General features: G+C 40.1%; 1 protein-coding gene across 3 annotated transcripts in view; it reads left to right on the top strand.

Annotated features, from left to right (window-relative positions):
• Positions 1 to 19,638, top strand: part of P2RX1 (purinergic receptor P2X 1) — an 834,383-nt gene that overhangs the window by 757,589 nt on the left and 57,156 nt on the right. For all 3 annotated transcript variants that reach the window (XM_044082908.1, XM_044082906.1, XM_044082907.1), the window contains one exon: positions 2,004 to 2,041. In XM_044082908.1, the coding sequence (XP_043938843.1) occupies positions 2,004 to 2,041 (38 nt within the window). The remainder of the gene's footprint in view (positions 1 to 2,003; positions 2,042 to 19,638) is intronic.

The raw sequence follows: 19,638 nt of genomic DNA on the forward strand, positions 1-19,638 counted from the left end.
TTCTGGAACAATCCTAAGTGTTGGCATTTGGTTTCTGGAACAATCTTCAGTGCTGGCATTTTGTTTCTGGAACAATCCTCAGTGCTGCCATTTTGTTTCTGGAACAATCCTCAGTTCTGGCATTTTGTTTCTGGAACAATCTTCACTGCTGGCATTTTATTTCTGGAACAATCCTCAGTGCTGGCATTTTGTTTCTGGAACAATCTTCACTGCTGGCATTTTGTTTCTGGAACAATGCTCAGTGCTGGCATTTTGTTTCTGGAATAATCTTCAGCGCTGGCATTGTGTTTCTGGAACAATCCTCATTGCTGGCATTTTGTTTCTGAATGTTGATGCTGCTTTAATGCTTCGTGTCAGGTATAGTGCAATACACACATTCAGAAATGAATACTGGGAATGCATTTTCTGTAGCAACTGTAGCAGGCCACTTGTTACATTTATAGGAAGCAGTTTGCTACACTTTAAAGAAGGGAAAGGACCTTTACATCTTCCTTTTTTTGTTAGCAGAAAGCTTAAAAATGTCAGTGAAGACTTGAATAAAGAGCAGATATCAAGCTTCACTACACAGAAAATGTTTGGTGGTTACACGCAGCATTAATGTACATAGCAAAACAACTTCAGCGACATATTATTGACAGATTGGGGGGGTACACACCTGGCTTGCTCCTTATGTGAGAGGAACACCAGACTGGTGAGCAGACCTTTTTTTTCCTGCTCTTCAACTTATAGTTGTGGGATGCCAAATGAGGAAACAACAGGTTAATTATGAGCAAACTACGGCTCAGTGATCCATGCAAACAGATGAATGAGAACAAAGAAAGTGTGGCAATACGTCATCTGTCTAGTTTCAGGAATGCATTATTTTTTCAACATATTGCTTTACATTTCATAGTCCCAACATAATAGTTTGATTAATCAAAGATGGAAAGTAGAGAGTACATCAGCATGTGTCCTTAAGTAGAGCCCAAATGGAGTCCTAGTTGAAGCATGTACTTCTATAGTGCTACAGTGCTTTAACCAGAACCTTTGCCACCAAAGCTACAGATTGATTCAGCTGTTCATTTGAATTATAAGTAAAACAGGAGCATGTGCATGTCTACTCCTCTTTCCCCTTTTTACATGATTACATAATGTATTGTATTGGAGTAGGGATGTGTTTCTGTACCTGGTTCGAGAAAGTGTTTGATTGCACTTTCTGTTTTTTCATTGGTATGTCTTTGTGAATTTAATTAGTGTGAGATATGAGATACGAGTACTCCAGCACCTTGACCACTTCTCAGCTGCTTCAGTAATTTAGTGTCAGAGTAGCTAGACCTGGGTTTGAGTCCTAGTTGATGCACTTGTTTTTAATGCTGTGCTGTAGATAAATATTACCTGAAGATTTGATAGTTAGTTTCATGTTTTGATATTAATCAGCCAGGAATATGTTCCAGGATTTGCACACTTCATTATATGTATCTTCATGGAAGAAAGAGCATTAAAAGCTTTTGGGTTCTAACTCCTGGTGGGGTACAATGCAATCCATATGTAAAGTGGTATCATAGTATTAGTGGCCACAGCCAAAATACCTTGCAAGTTAACATGTGAAACACACACTATTAACATTCAGCAGTCACTGTGAGCAAAAGCCAGTAAGCTGGAAATGTGTCATTATTTGAGTATATTTTGTATTAGCCATTACTCTTTAGAAATGTACAATTCTGACAGCTGTGTATTATTCTTAAATGCTTCTTTTGTCTGGAAATCATACATATTTATTTTGCATTGTCTTTTCTATTTACTGTTTTCCTTGTCCAACTTCTTTCTTTGTCAGAAATGCAAATGTCCAGATATACATTTAAAAATAGCAAACTTGGTATGCAGTAAGACTGCTGGAATATTGGTATGCAAATAAATGTTTCATCTTCACTTTTAGCAATACAGTCGATATCCTGGCATTTTAGAAATGTGATATTTTTAACAGAAATTTATTCTAAATGTATCTGTTTTGGCTCTAATTACAGCAAATGACATCTTCAGAAGACAACCTTGAAGAAAAACAGTAAGTCCAATATACTTCATTTTAATAATTCCAAAAGGAAATACCACTTCATCTGACCATAATGCAGTGCTGCTCTGAAGCAACAAGTCAGTCTGTATTGACAATATTGCCAGATGATGACTGAATCTAAGAGAAAGGTCGGAGGTAGGGAGTGAAGAAAAGATAGGAAACATAAAGCTGGTGCAAACACATGAATGTGTTGTTTGAAGTATGTACACTAAGACAAAAATGCTTTTACATTTCTGAAGAGAACATAGGGAAAGAGCAGAGCATACCTTGCCACTGGTCAGAGTTAGATGTAGTGCTATGATTTACCCTTGCTCTTCCTATGTTTACAAGATGTTCTTCATAAACCTAAAGTGCATTTACACGTCTAAGTAAATATTTTCACATTTTCATTATCCCGAACTGTTCAGAGTGTAGTGTTTGGAGATGCTCTATTTTAAAAAATAATTGTTCATAGATTCATAGGTTCATAGGTGTGTACTAGGCCAACAGCCCTGGATCCTTTACAAGCCTAGCCCATAGAAGTGCTCTGGCATCATGCCACCATTAAATCCTGGTGTCTTTATCAAGTAGAGCCACTGGAGTGATCCCCGGGGTGAACTTCGTTTCTCTTTGAGGTTCTTCTATGATTTTCTAGGCTAATGCTATGACTTTAATGCCTAATGTTTCAGTGGTTTATAACCATCTACAATTATAAGGCCTTCTTCACTTATGTCTGCAATCTCAAAGGAAGCACTCACATCTACTGAGAATGGGTGGTCAAGGACACCACACACATAGATGCCATAGATATAGCCAACCTGCTGGCAGACAGGTTTAGTGAAAAACATTATCCTTATGTTTCCCTATCAGTAAATCAGGACATCCCCAGCGCCTGACCCTCTCCATCCCCTTATCTCTAGGGACCAAGTCATCACTGCCCTCTCAAAGGCAAAAAATACAGCCTCCATGGGACCCGATAACATTCCAGGCTGCATCCTACATGAACTCAGGCAGGAACTTGCAGCACCATTAGACAACCTATTCAACCAAAGCCTGAGTACTGGCTTCATCCTAGCTGAGTGGAGGACAGCCACTGTCGTTCCTCTGTACAAAGGTGGAGCATCCACCGATCCAGGAAATTATAGACCCATCAACCTAACTCACCTGATCTGCAAGACCATGGAATGGATCATCATGGACCTCATTAACATGGACATTGGCAACCTCCAAAACACTCGATCTCACACAGTTTGGTTTTGTCAAGGGGAAGTTGTGCCTGTTAAATTTGGTCGACTTTTTTGAGACAGTCACGAAGCCATGGATGAGGGGAAGATGGTGCACACCACCTACCTTGACCTAGCCAAAGCCTTCGATACTATTCCACAATCGAGTATAATAGATAAACTCTCTGAGCTAGGAATCAATCTGTATGTTACTAGATGGGTAGCAAACTAGCTTACTGATAGAATCAACCTAGTCAAAATAGGGGAAGCCACCTCAAGCTGTAGACCTGTAGTAAGCAGTGTACCCCAGGGATTGGTCTTGGGGCCTCTGTTGTTTAGGATAAACTTTTCTGAGGTGCAAGCCAAAACCAGTGGGATATGGCTGACCAAGTTTCCAGATGATTGCAAGCTGGGGGCTGTCAATTCCCCTAGTGTTTTGACATCCTCCAAGAGGGTCTCGCCCAAAAAAAATGGCTGGTGCCAGAAACATGGCCTCAAACTGAATACCAAAAAATTCATCATTATCCCCCTTGGAGAAAGTGATGTTTCCACAAATTATCACATTAATATCAAGGTCCTAAGCATGCAATCAGTCGTGAGGGACTTGGACACCCAGGTTGATAGCAAACTGACTTTTGACCACCATATTGCCTCAGTTGTACTGAAAGCTTTCTACATGGGCCACCTCATTAGTAAGGGTATCTCATCCAGGGGCAAGGAGGTGATAACATCCCTGAATTCTTCCCTTACAAGGCCCATTATTGAGTACAATGCCCCTTTTGGCATGTACTCACAAAGCACATGCAGCAGCTGGAGAGACCACAGAGGTTCCACACCCAGAAGAATCCAGGGCCTCAAACATCTACCCTACACAGATAGGCTAAAAGCCTTGTCCCTCTACTCAGTCTCATAAAAGATCCTCAGAGGTGACCTCTGTCTGGCATACAAAGCAATCTCTGACTCTGCCTTGATGGGACTGCTACATATCCACAAGTCAAGCTCCACTCAAGTAACCCACATGCGTGACCTCACCCTGATCTGTGACATCAATAGGACTTATTGGTGGGACAGATTTGTGTCCCAGAGACTCCCCCATCAGTGGAATAGACTCCCTCTCCACATCAAGCAGAGTAGCTCATTAACCCTTTTTAAGCGCAACCTGGATAACTGGATGGAGAACAGGCATTACTCCCATGGGATTCCACCTGTGTCCCTGCTAGACAGGAGCATTGGGTGCCGATTTGTCAGAACATGGTCTAAATTCTTGGCTAGGCTTGTAAGGGCCTCAGGGCCAATAGCCTAGTAACTTCCTATGTTCCTATGCTGCAATGATTGTTTGTATAAATTGGATAGCTTGCCCCTGTAAAGAAATGTTGCTGCAAATGCATACATGAGGAAAAGTGCTGAAATACTGGATAAAAAGTGAGTAAAAAAAGATATGTAGCAAATCAGGCTGGGGACAGTGCTTGATTGTTTGCCTCATGGGCATGAAACAGAAAATTATAAAGGCCTGTTTATTTAGTGCACGTGTATGTGTGTGTGTATTTATATATATATATATATATATATATATATATATATATATATATATATATATATATATATATATATATATATGTGTGTGTGTGCTCGCAAGTTTGTGTGTATGTCTGTGTGTGTGTGTGTGTGTGTGTGGGTGTGTGTGGGTGTGGCAATAGTAAAAAATTTCAGACTAAAATGAAAGCAGTAGCAGCAGGGCCTATTTTAAATCTGCAGCCTGGAGGTGCAGCTCCATCTGCCCCCTTGTTAATCCAGGCCCTGGCTTCAGACCTTAATGAAATAATATACTAAAAGTCAAAGTGTTGGGGGTGTTACAAAAGTATGTAGTGACTTCTTTAATCACTGTTTGTACAAAGAGGCAAACCTGACATAGGACATAACTCTAGTTATAGACAACACTTGGGGCACAGATCATCAGTCAGGAAGAATCTTATCTTAGATGAGCTACATCACAAGTTGCAGACAAATGAGCAAGACTGGACTGCCCTAGTAGCCCTTCTCAAAAGTTTCAGGAGAATCAGCTAACTGGAATGAATATAGTGCCATTCTTATAGTCAGGGACAAAGTTTATACTGGAAATTACAAGCCGATGAGTCTGACCTCCACTGTAATCACTAGTCTGGCAAAGTCTTAAACAGATGAAAGAAAATCTCATACTAATCGTTTATGAAAATAGTGTCATCTTAGGTTATACTACTGATGTAAAGATCTTATTAAAGTATTTGAATCGGAGACTGTTAGAGGACTGCACACAGAGGTTAGGAGGTCCTGACTAATCTGACAGCCATTTGCACAAGTCTCATGAACAAGTTAGTAACTAGAAAAATATCCTAAGGAATACAGAACAATTCTGTTTAATGTGCAGTTCTAAAGCTTTGGGAAAGGCAGTCAGGCAAAAGTCAATCTGCTTTTGATTACAGGAAGTTGTGTGAAAGGGTAATCAGCGGAGAAGGTGCCAGTGGTACGAAAATAGATCCAGACCTGGTAGAGCAACTTTTGTCAGGGAATTCGATCAACTTTAGGCTAAGGCAATTGAAAATGTCTCCAAAACAGTAAAAAGAAGGCCATTGTGGATGAACTTTCCTGCAACAACAAGTCCAAACAGCAAAAATAGATTTGTAGTGAAGAAACACAGCCAAAGTATAAAACACACAAAATTTAATAAAGGTAAGCATTTTCATGACAGTGCTTGTACTAGTCCCTAAACCAATGACCCACCCCCTTGTCCATAGTAAACAACAAAAAAAAATGTCAGTCTGAAGCAGGTCCCCTCCTTACCAGCTCTTCACTGGAAGAGCAAAAAACAATTGACTGCTCACAGTCTGAAGCGCATGCCCCTCCCTGCCAGCAACAGCACAAAAAAGTTGCTTTCTGTACAAAGATTTCTGAAATGCTGATACAGAAAATTCAGGAATGACATTCAGATTGTGCCTTCTGACAGACTGCACCCAGGACACATGCCCCCCTTTGCCCCACCCTTACTAAGCTACTTCTTATTGAAAGCTCTCACAACTTCCTAATGAGAATTGGGTCTAAAAAGTCTGAGATGGACATAGCTTCTCAAGGAGTATGAGGAATCTTGTGCAATTATGTTGTTGGCTAGTGGAAGGTAGCACCATTCATTAAATAGTTTGAAAGTTAAATTTATTAGCAAATAGGAGGCCCTTGTAGTGGGCTCGGATCCATTTTTCATTTTGTATTGTATAGCAATGACTATTCCTTAAAAAAATTAAACCCAGATTCTCTTACAAAAAATATTATACTATATAGCAGAGCTAGCTACTTGATGGTGTAAAAACTGGCTGCAGATTATTTGGTCACATTGACTAATGTCAGCAAAACTGGGCATAGGTATTTGCCAGTAATAATTTGGCTGAGGACCCAACTACATCTACATATTCCTGTGATCTATGTTAATGGAGAGAGGGAGTATGTGTGCTTCTATTGGCCAGTGTGTGCCAGCTGTAAAGCCTGGAAGCACTTTGTCAATATGACACTAGCTGGCCACTGCCTGAGTTATCTAGAATGGCTGTGTTGAGTGAAAACAGAACATAAAACCACTCAACCTGATAAAATGAGCCAAGGCTTGCTACACTGAATAAAGGTTCATTGAAGGACCAGAGTTTGGAAGCAGATGGCACAATGGTAAGGAGGAAATTGGAAATGTTGTCTTTTCAGGAGATGAGGTATAAAACTCAGATGGAGGATAGACTAAAAATGGTGTGGGAATTATGGTGAGGGATGTCATCAGAATCAATGAGAGAATAATGAGAGACTCATGGCAATCAGACTCCAGTGTAATAATAGGCTGAGATTATAAATACTGCCCTATGGCCGACAGCAGGGTTGTGATAATGAGGAAAACAATGCATGCAGGCAGACGATACAGGACCTGCTTGATAAATCAGGATAACATGAGCTGGTGTTGATCATGGCATACCTGAATGCTCATATTGGGACAGAAAGAATGGGATAGGAGGAGTGTCTTGGTCCACACAGGTTTGGCAACAGGAATAAAGATGGAGAGGCCATTATAATCTCCCATCTGCCAAATCATTTGGTAGTGGTTAACATGTGGTTCACCCAAGACAGACAGTTACACAGTCACAAGATCACATAACAGGGGTCAACATGCACATCAGGAAAACATTCTCCTAATAAGGATAGGGCATTATGATAGAATCAGAGATTGCAAAGTTATCCCCAGTGAAACTGGTGGCCCATAGCATAAACCACTGATTACAACAATCAGCTGAAAGCAGTGGTCAGAGATGGCTGTAAGCTCAAAACAGACTAGGATAAAGACCTGGAAGTTGACTGGAGAAAAAGCAACTATTGTTCATGGAAATATTCAGGGCTCTAGCACATCAGGAGTAAGAGGAAATATAATGCTCAGGCAAATTTTTCCCCCATAATATATAGCATTATATCATAGTACTTGTATCCCAAATATGCACCATTTAGAACTTCATTACAATATAAGAAGGATTCTATGCAATTTTACTCATGCGCCCTTCATGCGTAACCAAAACACCCCCTATAATTCAGCACTATCATTTCTTATCCCAAACTGTAGGCCGTGGTGATGCAGCGGTTAGCATTGTTGCCTCACAGCAAGAGGTTCTCCCATTTGATTCTTGGCTGGAGCACCTTCTGCGCAAGTCTGCATGTCCTCCCCACAGTTGAGTGAGGTTTAAAGACATGCAGATAGGTGCGTGTGTGAATGGGTTCTCCTGTTCGATTTTCGTCTGGAGCGCCTTCTGTGTGGAGTCTGCATGTCCTCCCCACAGTCGAGTGGCATTCGAAAGACATGCGTGAATGGGCGTGCCTTAGTTGAAGGTTGGGCATCGGGCTGGCAACTCGGCACCGTAAAAATCCACTACCAGTCATTAGTGGACTGGAGTTCCGCTGTGGCGACCCCTAACTGGGAAAAGCAGAAAGACCTTTTTTTTATTTCTTACCCCAAACTATACTTCCACTTACACATTCATGCTTTATTAAACATCAGATGTTAAATTCAAAGTACAACACTTCCTCACCTCCCCCCATTCCCATGGTTAATTCAGGTTAGTTATATTGAGTCTTACCCCAGTTACAACCTGCTCATATAATGAATCGGCCACTATCCCACCAAAACTACAATCCAGACATTTCCTCATGTCTTCTTACCTCCTTGCTTGACCAATCAAACCATTGTTGAGCTCCCACTAGCTTCACCTTCTTGATTAGTGCATGCTTCCCTTCCCCAGTTTTTGCATCCAGATTTTTGCTCCTTTTCAGAGTTAACTCCCAGACCCACTCCTTTCCATTGTTTTGGCATTACAGGCACACTCTGAAGAGGAGCTTTAGCAAAGGATAGAGGAATGGAATGCAGAAGTGAAGGCACAAGGGGATGAAAGTGAGTGCAGACAAGACTATGATTACGACAGCAAATGAGGAAAACAAGAAGAAGCTGAAGACTGAAATAGAAGATATATAGTGGAACAGGTTAATATCTTCAAGTATCTAGGAGTAGTGGTTGAGGAGAAGGTAAGTCTGAATGAGGAGGTCAAAGCTAGAATTAGAGAGGCTGCAGCCAACTGGCACAGATGGTCAGGGGTACTGCATGACAGAAGAATGCCAAAGAAATTGAAAAGTAAGGTGTACAAAACAGTGGTGCAGCCAGTACTATTATAGGGTACAGAAACCTTGGCAGTAAAGGCAGAGCAGTTGAGGAAACTAGAGGTGATGGAAATGAAGTGCCTGAGTTGGGTAGTAGGATGCACACTGTGGGATAGAGAAAGCAATGGTGACATCAGAGCAAAAGCCAATGTAGCTAAAATTGCAGAGAGGTTATTACAGTGATTTGGACACATGTACAGGAAAGCAGAAGATGATCTGGTGAAGAAAATGTTGAAGAAACATTAACATTAAAAAAAAAAAACTTGATGAACTGATACATCCAGTTAAGTGATGGATGGATTGCATAAGAGAAGACATACAGCAGTCAGGCTTGTTGGTCAAAAAGGTAGGACAGTGGCACTGAACTGAAGGTGGGTCTCAACACTCACTAGCTGAACATTCTGTGTGGGGTATTATGTGTGGACATACAGTTCTATGTGGTGATGGAGCTGCCCACTTTCTATGCTCCTGCCAACCACATTTAACCAGGTAAAGCCTCTCCGGATCCTAGCCCTCACTAGAAGGTAGTCAGGAACCTTTTCCCAGCACTTCTTTCCTTGTCCTCCAAGAGAGGCAAGCAGACCTCAATCTTATCACTCCTCTGTCTCCCTCTTCTTGTTAGCTCCTCCCATTCCCTGGGTGCTAGTTGCACCCATGTAGCCTGAGTCACAGTCAGGTCTTCATCCCTGTATATCATGGAGCAAGTCCCTGTGTCATCTTGGATAAACTCTATTATGACTATTGTTCACTACTTGACATAGAACACTGGTCAGTGAGAGGGGTTTAAAAATGACTGCCTTTGATGTGGCATTCACCTTTCTAAGTTAGTAGCACTACACTATATTGCAGTAGGTGAGGAACATAACCACAAACCAATATTTTGTTAAACATAATTATTAAGAATTTGGTCAGGTTTTCCTTGATTCTATATAGGAAATCATCAGCTATATTTGGGTTGTACAGCAAGGCTTTTAAGGGCCCTTGTGGTTGTTAGCCTAGTATACACCTGTGAAGATAGGTGAAGGCTGCCAGCCTAGCCAGATAGAATTTTGTAGATAATTCTGTTATTTGTAAATATTAATGTAAGCCATAGGCTTGTTCTCTTAAATGTGAAAAGACTGCATTGAATATTGAACTGGAAAAATGTAACACAGTGCCCTCTGCCATAAGAAACTAAGCCAAGCATTTTATGACCGTCTTTGATGTCAAAATTTGGAGCCGATATGTCTAGAGGGAGGCATCCTGCCTATTGTTTTAAGACCAGAGTTAATGGCTAGAATTGTCATGTATACATTTCCTTTATTTCTCTGGTTTCTGACCAGGATTAAAGAATTTAAATGTTGTTTCTGTTAGCCTGGGAACACCAGAGAAGTGTGAAGAATGATGTCATTTGAAGCAGCTCTGTGTTATCAATTTAAAGAGAGAGAATCAGAGAGTTCAGGCCATTTTGTCCTGAGAACATTCAGCATCATCAGCACTGCTTTGCTCTATATGTAAGTTATTTAGAACTGTGTTTTCTCTTAGATACAGCTAGGAAATAGGAAGATTAGACTAGTTTGTTTTTTTGTGATGTCAGAACTTTTCTATGGTATTATTTTAAGTATTTCTCTGTGATCTCTGAACTCTTAACTAGCACTGTGTAGTAAGAAGCATTGTCTTGTGTTTTTATTATTTATTATTAAATATTTTTAAACCTTTCAACTGTGACTGTTTTGTGTAGAGATAATTTAAGCTCTAAGAGTACATTGCATGTATATAGTAATACTGTACCAAGTCACTCTAATAAGCCTTGACTGTTCAGTCACACTTACCATTTGGCTAATAATATTGCACAGTAATAATTGGACACCCTTTCAGAAGGGCCTTTGAGTAGCTGATATTAGTGGGTGGTGGCAGCTGGTACTACCTTTTAGACTGGGCAGAAATGGGGCACCGCTGGATAACCTGTGCCAGCCTTCCCCAGGAGTGTCTTTGTGGTTGTATATAACTCTTATCTCAAAGTGTGTGTGTGTGTCAGCTACTTGGACAGGTATACAAAGCAATGGTTGGACAGAGAGGGTGCTGGAGGTTTTAGCTTGCCCACTAGGCTGAGATCTGGACCCTATAGCTGTGCCAGTGGGGAGTTTTATTGTGGACCTGGAGAGAAAGACAGAAACCAGCCCCAGACTGACTGTGATCTCTGTGTGCTCTTAAGGCAAGTTGTACTTTACTGTGTGTGTATTCATGATCCTGTCCCTATATGGACGCCCCTCACTGGTGTTAGTGGTGAGGACTGAGGCTCCTTGATTGCTGGGCCAGGACATGGGCGTCACAACACCTATGAACCTATATTGTTTGGTCTATTGAATTTGAGTGTTTTTTTGTGGCAACAGTTACTGTAACAGTATTTATATAATGAGTATGTCCCCTTGTCCCTACAGCAGTTTTATTTTTGCTTATTGTGAAATCTACAAACAGTTTTTCAGTGTGTATGGCTATGTCCTGTGGTTGGAAAATAACATACTACATTCGCAGGTTTCCCTTTCAGTTTTTTGATGTAATTAAATAATACTTATTTTTGATTCAACCTTTGAGGTCAAACTGAGTTCAAAGGTAAAACTAAACCTTTTATGAGAAATGTAACAAGACAGCAGAATTTCCAAGCCTGAAACATAAAATCATATCTTAGAAGCCGTCAGGTAACATACTAAAGAGTGTTTTCATGTCATTACACTTTCTGCCTTTCTGCCTGTGTTATCTAATTAGCATGTTTGACCTCTAAACATCGTTATCCAGTGCTAATATGATGCTGAAGTATAACACAACATCGTTACTTAATTTATGCACTGTTTTTATCATGTGTGCATCCTCTCAATCTATATATAATGTATAGATTATGTATTTTCTAGACTAAATAACAAAACAAATTACTGTAACTTTCTGCATAAATAAGATACTCATTTACAGACTCATTCTTTAGCTCTCTTGACATTAACGCATAGTAAGTGAAACAGAAAAAAATATATAAAACTGTTTTTGTTGCAATACTGATATGAACTGCAAAATATAAGCAACCATTGTAGCACTTTGATGAACAATCCATGCTTGTCTCAATAGCCTAAGGTACATCTATCTGTTACTTGCAGTTGTAAAATTAATTACATTTTCATGAAGTCATTGCATTATCTAATAAGCAAATATATTTTAATTACATCCTTTTATATTATGCTAGGTAGAAAAAGTCATTTACAATTCAGTAATGAAAATACTTTGTGATATGAGCTAAAACAGACATCATAATATCCATAAAAGACAGAAAAATACAGACTGCTGCTACACAATTCACTGATGGCATACAGTGCTGGACATGTGCCCTCTAATTTATAACCAGACACTGATGGTATATAATGCTGGCCAAATTCCATTCTGCTTCTAACTAGGGGGTTAGGTTGGGGTGTATAAGTTTGAGACCCCCCCCTTAAAGTACAGAGCTTACCACTTGTAAACTGATAACAGTGAAAGGATAAGTAAAAATGTATTTTAGTACTAAAGAAAACAGAATGCCAACTGAGAATGGCAACACCATGAAAAGGAATATATTGTACTGTGCACTGGGTACCCTGAATTTTGTTAACAGTAAATTATCACTGCAATATCTGATAATCAGCACTCATCACAGTATAACTTAGAATGCAAATGGGGTCTACAACATTTCCTTGAGACATCCAAGTTGCATCACAAAAGCTTGGCAACAAATGCTCATATTCCATAAATTTGAGTACAGACAAACTCAGACTATATATACTCTAGCTTGTGAAAAATATGAACAAAAGAAACTTGGAATAAGCATTTTTTGCAGGTGGGATGCCCCCCATCACCTAATACATTAGGAGCTCCTTCCACGCTTCCTTTTCCACTTGGAGGTCATTGCCCCTTGAAAAAAAACAGTGCTTACATAAAGGCAGCACAAAATCTGCCTCACTGTTACTTTAGAGGGATGCAGGGCTTGATGGCCTTTACTAGAGACACACCTAAGCTATCATAAGCAATTGTGATACAAGCTTGGGTGACCCAAGTACTGATTGGTCAACTTACCTGATTTAGAAACGCAGTACTCATTATTATTTAACTGCTTCTACTGCTAGTATTTGTAGCATGTGTTATACTTTACTACATTTCACTATGTTTAAAATCAAGCTATGTTTTAATTGTATCAAACACTAATGTTTTCTACACTCTCTAATCTATTTATAGCGTTCTGCCCTGAGTTACCCCTGCGAGTAGCCCTAGAGGATACCTCCAACCTACCTTCGGAATCTCAGCTCCCTTAATTGCTCAAGTTAAATACCAACATCTATAGCAAGCTTCTCAGTGGCCTCATTCCCCATTGTTTTCTGGATGTTTTTTTCCAAGTGGAATTGTGGAAGTATGTTTAACTGCTGCTGCATACGTTTTACTAAATGTTTTCCGCATTGATAGCTGTTTGTAGTACTCTAGCCTGCCAAGACAAACAGCAGCCTTAGCTCCCCCCCTATCCACACCAGCTGCCCTCTCTTACTCCAAGTGCTGCCCCAAGGATATCCTAAGTGGTACTAGTCCTGTCTCTGTTTCACTTGATAACACCCTCCCTCACAAACTTCTCTGCAAGCTTTCATGTTTCTCTCTTAGACCCTAGGCTTCTCCCCTTTCACTGCATCTCCCAAACTCCTCTAGCCCACTCTAGCTGTAACTTCTCCTTCCTAATCTCTATCTCCTGTCTCTCATACTTCATTCTCGTCTAACACTCCAGATCTTTCTCCCTTTCTACTTACCCTCCTGTACACCTCCTTTTACTGATTGACTCCAGCTCCTCTCTGGACCTCTTTGGTTCTTCCCGCTCCGTTCGCCCTACGGGCTCACTCCGCTCCCCTACCCTACCCCAAATCCCACACACCCCCAGTGCATCTACCTTTATTTCTCTCATAGCCACACCCTCTACAACCCTTATCCAATCAAACACTTATACCCAATTACCACACCTCCCTCCCCCGCCCATTTTTGCCTCTAATTACCTACCTCAGCTATCCCACTAAAACATTAGATTCCTACACACCCACTCAAATCTCTACTCTGTTTCCACATCCAATCTTATACTTTTAAACTTAACTACTCCATGACTTACTTATCTCTCCTACATTTATAAACATCTTATCTACCACCTAACACCTCTGTATATTTCATAATCTAATTCTCCAACTTCTATCTAGAGTTTATCTAGTTCCTAAACACTTACAACCCCCTATATATCTCACTTCTTTATTTAAATACTACTATTCTATTAATTCTTCCTCACCATGCTTTCCAAACAATCCTTCCTCTTCCTTTCACTATTACTACTTTTCTCCTTATCCTCTATCTACCACCTTTCTCAGCCTACTATTTCCACGATCCCCCAACCCTTTCATACAACAAATTCTCACAACTCACCTTTCTTACCCACATACTCTCTTATTTCCCCCTACTTATTCCCTCTGAAAACCTCCATCTTTTCAACACAAACTGATCTCCTACCATGCTAACTTTATTACCATAACTGCTAGCAAAGCCCTCCAATTCACAAAAGAACCCAATCTCATCTCCTTGCTAACTACTCACATAAACTACTTCATACTACATCTGATTAGTACACTCATCTCTGGAGACATCCATCCTAATCCAGGCCCTACCACTACAACCAATATTAACAAATCCCTGTTATTTACTTCTCTAAACTCCCAAAGTATAGTAAACAAACTCCCAAACCTTCATGCTTGGCTCACACACAATAAGCCAGATATCCTAACTATTTCAGAAACTTGGCTAAAACCACACATTAGAGACTCTGAAATAGTTCCTCCAAACTTCTCTATCATAAGAAAAGACAGACCTCACAAAAAAGGTGGAGGAGTAGCCCTTCTATATTCTTCCTCCCTAGTAGTTACTCCCTACAATAAACCTATTCCATACTTCAACAACGCCGAACTTCTCCTGACCCTACTACAAATCAATAATCACAAACACATATGCATTGCTTCCCTTTACATCCCCCCTGGGGATAATATCTCCACACTTGAACTTATCCTTTCCTGGCTATCCACTAACATTAGTAATGAAACCATTATCCTAGGAGATGTAAACATTAACTGGGCCCTTGTCCAGTCTCCTACAAATTCCACTAACATCAACCTCTATAACTTCTCACAACTGATCACTTCAGTAACTTATCCTGCCAAAAACCTCTCCAATGGGAGTATACTGGACTGGATTCTAGTCTCCCATCCTCTCTATTTCACCAACAGCGGCACTCTTCCCGACCCACTTGGTGACCACACACCCACCTTTACCTACCGGCTTCCTACTGTCCTTCAACGAACCCATAACTATATCACATTCCATGACCAAAAAAACTTCAACCCAATAACCTTCTCAAACTCATTACAAGCAATTAATTGGAATTGTCTAAAAATACTACCTCTTGATAATGCAGTCTCATATTTTAACTCAACATTCTTAAAAGTACTAGACTCCCAAGCTCCCTTACGGACAAAAAGAATAAAAACCAAATCAGCCCCATGGCTCTCCAAAAATACCCTTACTATCATGAGACAGAGAGATAAAGTCTGGACACGCTACCAAAACATAAGTCAGCACCACTCCTAAACGAATATAAAATGCTCCGAAATAAGGCAAAGAAAATGATTACTTTTGATCACAAAACTACTTCTCAACACTCCAAAACCATAATAAAAACAACCCTCAAAAATTCTGGAAAGGGATCTCTACTCTCCTCCACCCCAGCAAACCAGTTACTCCCACCCCAGATCCAAATGCTCCAGAATTTGATTTAGCCACACAATTTAATTCCTTCTTTATCAACTCCATCTCCAAATTGACCTCTTCATTCTCTAACACCTCTCTCTCCACTTCCACACCCTATTCCACACCCACTAACCCCTCTTCCTCCTCTTCTACACAAACCCCATCCTCATCTCCACTACCCCAAAATTCCCCCTCTTCTGACTGCACCCTCTTCTCATTAAATCCTGTACCTACAGCTACTATAAAGAAACTTCTTCAGAAATTGAAACCATGTACCAATGCTCCTGACAATATCCCTTCTTACTTTCTCAGTGTATCCGCTAAAACTCTTGCCTACCCCATTAGCATCTTAATAAACCGCTCCCTTCAAGAATGCACAGTTCCCCAAATCTGGAAACAAGCTTTTATTATACCTCTACACAAAGGGGGTAACAACAATAACATTAGCAATTTTCGTCCCATAGCCATCCTGTCCCCCATTTCTAAACTCCTTGAAAAATGTGTCCAACTTCAACTTCTTCCACACCTCCTAGACAACCATCTCATTACCCCTACACAGCATGGTTTCAGACCTAATCATAGTACTATGACTGCCCTCCTCTCTTTCCTTGAAACTGTAAATAAAGCCCGTGACTCTGGGCAAATTGTATCCACTTTGCTTCTTGACCTCTCCAAAGCCTTCGACACTATCTCACACAACCTGCTCTTAACTAAACTTTCCAAACTCCACCTATCTTCCTCCTCTCTGAACTGGTTCTCTAGTTACCTTTCCAACAGAAATCAAGCTGTAAAATGGAAAAAAACTACCTCCTCCTTCCTTAGTACCCCCACTGGAGTGCCACAAGGCTCCATACTGGGTCCTCTTCTCTTCAATATATTTATAAATGACTTCTACAAATCAATTCCTTCCTCTAGCATCATCCAATATGCAGATGATTCTACTATCATCTGTTCTGCCTCTTCTATCCCTACACTACAAAAACTTACCCAAGATACTTTCTCTTCCACAGAGCAATGGATGCAAAGTAATCATCTAGCTCTCAATGCCACTAAGACCAAACTTATGTTATTTACTCCTTCAAAAGTTATCCCTCCAGACATAACTACATTCTTAATTACGAGTCAAAACAACTCACCCCTTGAAATAGTATCAGAAACTAAACTACTTGGGGTCCAAATTGACAACCTACTGAAATTCAACTCCCACCTCCAAATAAACATTAAAAAAACATCAAAACTTGGCATGCTTTATAGACAGAAAGCCTACCTCACATCTGACACTAAAATCTCTCTCTCTACCTCCTTTCTTATCCCCTCCCTTCTCTATGGTGCCCCACTACTAACTAATCTTCAGTCCTCATTAAGAAAACAGCTTACTTCCTGCTATAACAAAATTGCAAAATTCGCCACCAGCCATAAGTCCTCAACTCACCACTGTGTCTCCCTCCATAAGCTAAAATGGCTAGAACTTCCCAATCAACTAACTTACACACAACTAACTCTAGCCCATAAACTTATTCTAAACCCCTCACTCTGTCCCTCCCTTTCCTCTGCCTTTAAAATGCACCTCCCTAGTAGAATTCTAAGGTCAAACAATCAAAATCTACTTGAAGTGCATAAACCTACTTATCCACCAGGAAAAAACCTTCTTTCCTTCAGCCTCGCCTCTGGAACTCCCTACCACCACTTATTCGCACCACCTCTAACCACTTCACCTTCAAAAAATCTCTCTTCTTACATCTAGCAACACAGTGGGAATGCTCTTGCTCCCACCCCACATAACTAACTCTACTAAATTTCCTTCTATACCATATCCTACTTTATGTACCTACTATCTATGTTCTCTAATCTCTATTAACTTGTCTCTACTACTTGTAGGTCACTTCTTAATTGTATTAACTGTTATGACTGCTATTATACATGTGATAAGTTTTGCTCTTTCCTGCCTAAACAGTACCAGTAACTCTCTGTACCTAGATTGTTAATGTAACTGTTGAATGTATATTTGCTTGTTTTGGAGCTTTTCTCCCCAGGACTCCATTGAAAACGGGTTCATTATGGCCCAATGGACTATCCTGGTAAACCAACTGCAATAAATAAATAAATAAATAAAATAGATTGTAAGCTACATGAATGTTATTTCTGTAAACTGACTCATCTTTACTGTTGTACATGGTGATCTGATTAGAGATACATGATCTTATATGTTTAGTAAAAATACCCCATTTGACTGAAATGCATGAATTTTAACTCAGGCTAGTAATTATGCATCAGTTGTGTCCATGTGAATATTTTAACAAATATGTGTATTGTCTGAGCAGATTGGTGACATTTGCAGTTCTTTAATATTTTTGTTTCATATTGCTACCATGCAGCATGTGGCCTTTTGTGGCTGAAAAATGTACCAATTTACTTCAGAAGTACAAAATGGTTTTAACCATGCTTCTACGTCAGTCTAGCAGGAGGACAACCTGAATGATAAATTGCAACAGCTCTAGATCAACAAGTAGAGATTTTGCAGGATGCTTCTCCTCTGTAGTCCCTATACCCCAGTTATCTGTGCATGTTTATAGTTTTGATTACAACATGTTCACAGTTAAAGAAGGATAGGAAGTTAGTAACTGATGTACAAAGAACCAGGCTTACTGCACTGGGGTGAGGTGTGCTATCAGTAACATATTCATCACCAACTTTAACACAAATATATTCACAGTCCTATGTAAGAAAAAATAAATTACATGAAAAGCAAGCTTGCTGAGTGAATCTGAAGAACAGAGATTTGATTAGGAGAGGTATCAGTGGTTGATAGGCCATGGGACCTGCTAGCAAAAGGCATTTGATGTCATTAACCACTATTTTTTCCAAAACAAACTAATTGAAATTGGAATTAGTCCCTGGTTTAAAAACGTCCTCACTAACAGACACTTCAGAGTTGAAATAGGATTCCCCCAATCAGAACCTGCACCCATTACCAAAGGTGTACTTCAAGGATCCAATTTTTGCCCCCTTCCTCTTCTCCATATTCATTAGCAAACTTCCTTGTGACCTCCCCCACATCTCAATTATCCTCTTTGTTGACTTATCAACCAGGTCACTTTTACACCAACATTCCATGCCAAATCCAGTCTCAACCCCCCATCATGACAAAAATTATGCTTTTTGGAACTCCACAAAAAAATTCACCAAATACCTGACTTTAACCTACCCCATCATTGTGTAAAGACAACCACCACCTTCAAATCCTTAGGACTATGGCATGGTCAGTAAACTTCGATTTACACATAAACAAATTGAGAGCCAAAATAAACTCCCTTCTCTTCTGTGTCAAAAAGGTCTCCCCTTTTCTATTCCAACCAGCCAGAACGGGCATTGATAAAGGAGTTCTCCTTTCTCAATTTGAGTTTGGGCTTCCAATTTTTGTTTCTTCCTTCAAGAAAACCATTGCAACACTCTAAACTATCTCTAACAGCATCTGCTGAATCATTACAAACTCACCTCTCTGTGAGCATCACTGTGTCACCCTAGAAAAAGCCAAATGGCTACCCATAAAGCAAAGATCTAACCTACTTTTTGGATCCCAACTCTACAAACTATCCAACTCCAAACATTTACTCTCCTTGCTACACACCTAAGACACTACTCACAAGCCACACCAACTCACTACCCTCTTACGCTTTGGCAAACTGTCCCTAATTTTAAGGAAATCAACACTTATTCCAAATTCAGAATGCAACAGAAAAAGTACTTCATCCAAGCCATATCTTCATTCCAAGTCGCTTCTCCCCTCTCAAGATGCACTGAAGATTGGCCCACTAATGTATATATTATACTTTACATTCTACTTAATTGTATATTGCACTGTGCTTGTTC

Source organism: Protopterus annectens, chromosome 9.part0, assembly GCF_019279795.1.
Source record: "Protopterus annectens isolate FY-2018-M chromosome 9.part0, PAN1.0, whole genome shotgun sequence".
In the NCBI taxonomy this organism is placed as follows: domain Eukaryota; kingdom Metazoa; phylum Chordata; order Ceratodontiformes; family Protopteridae; genus Protopterus; species Protopterus annectens.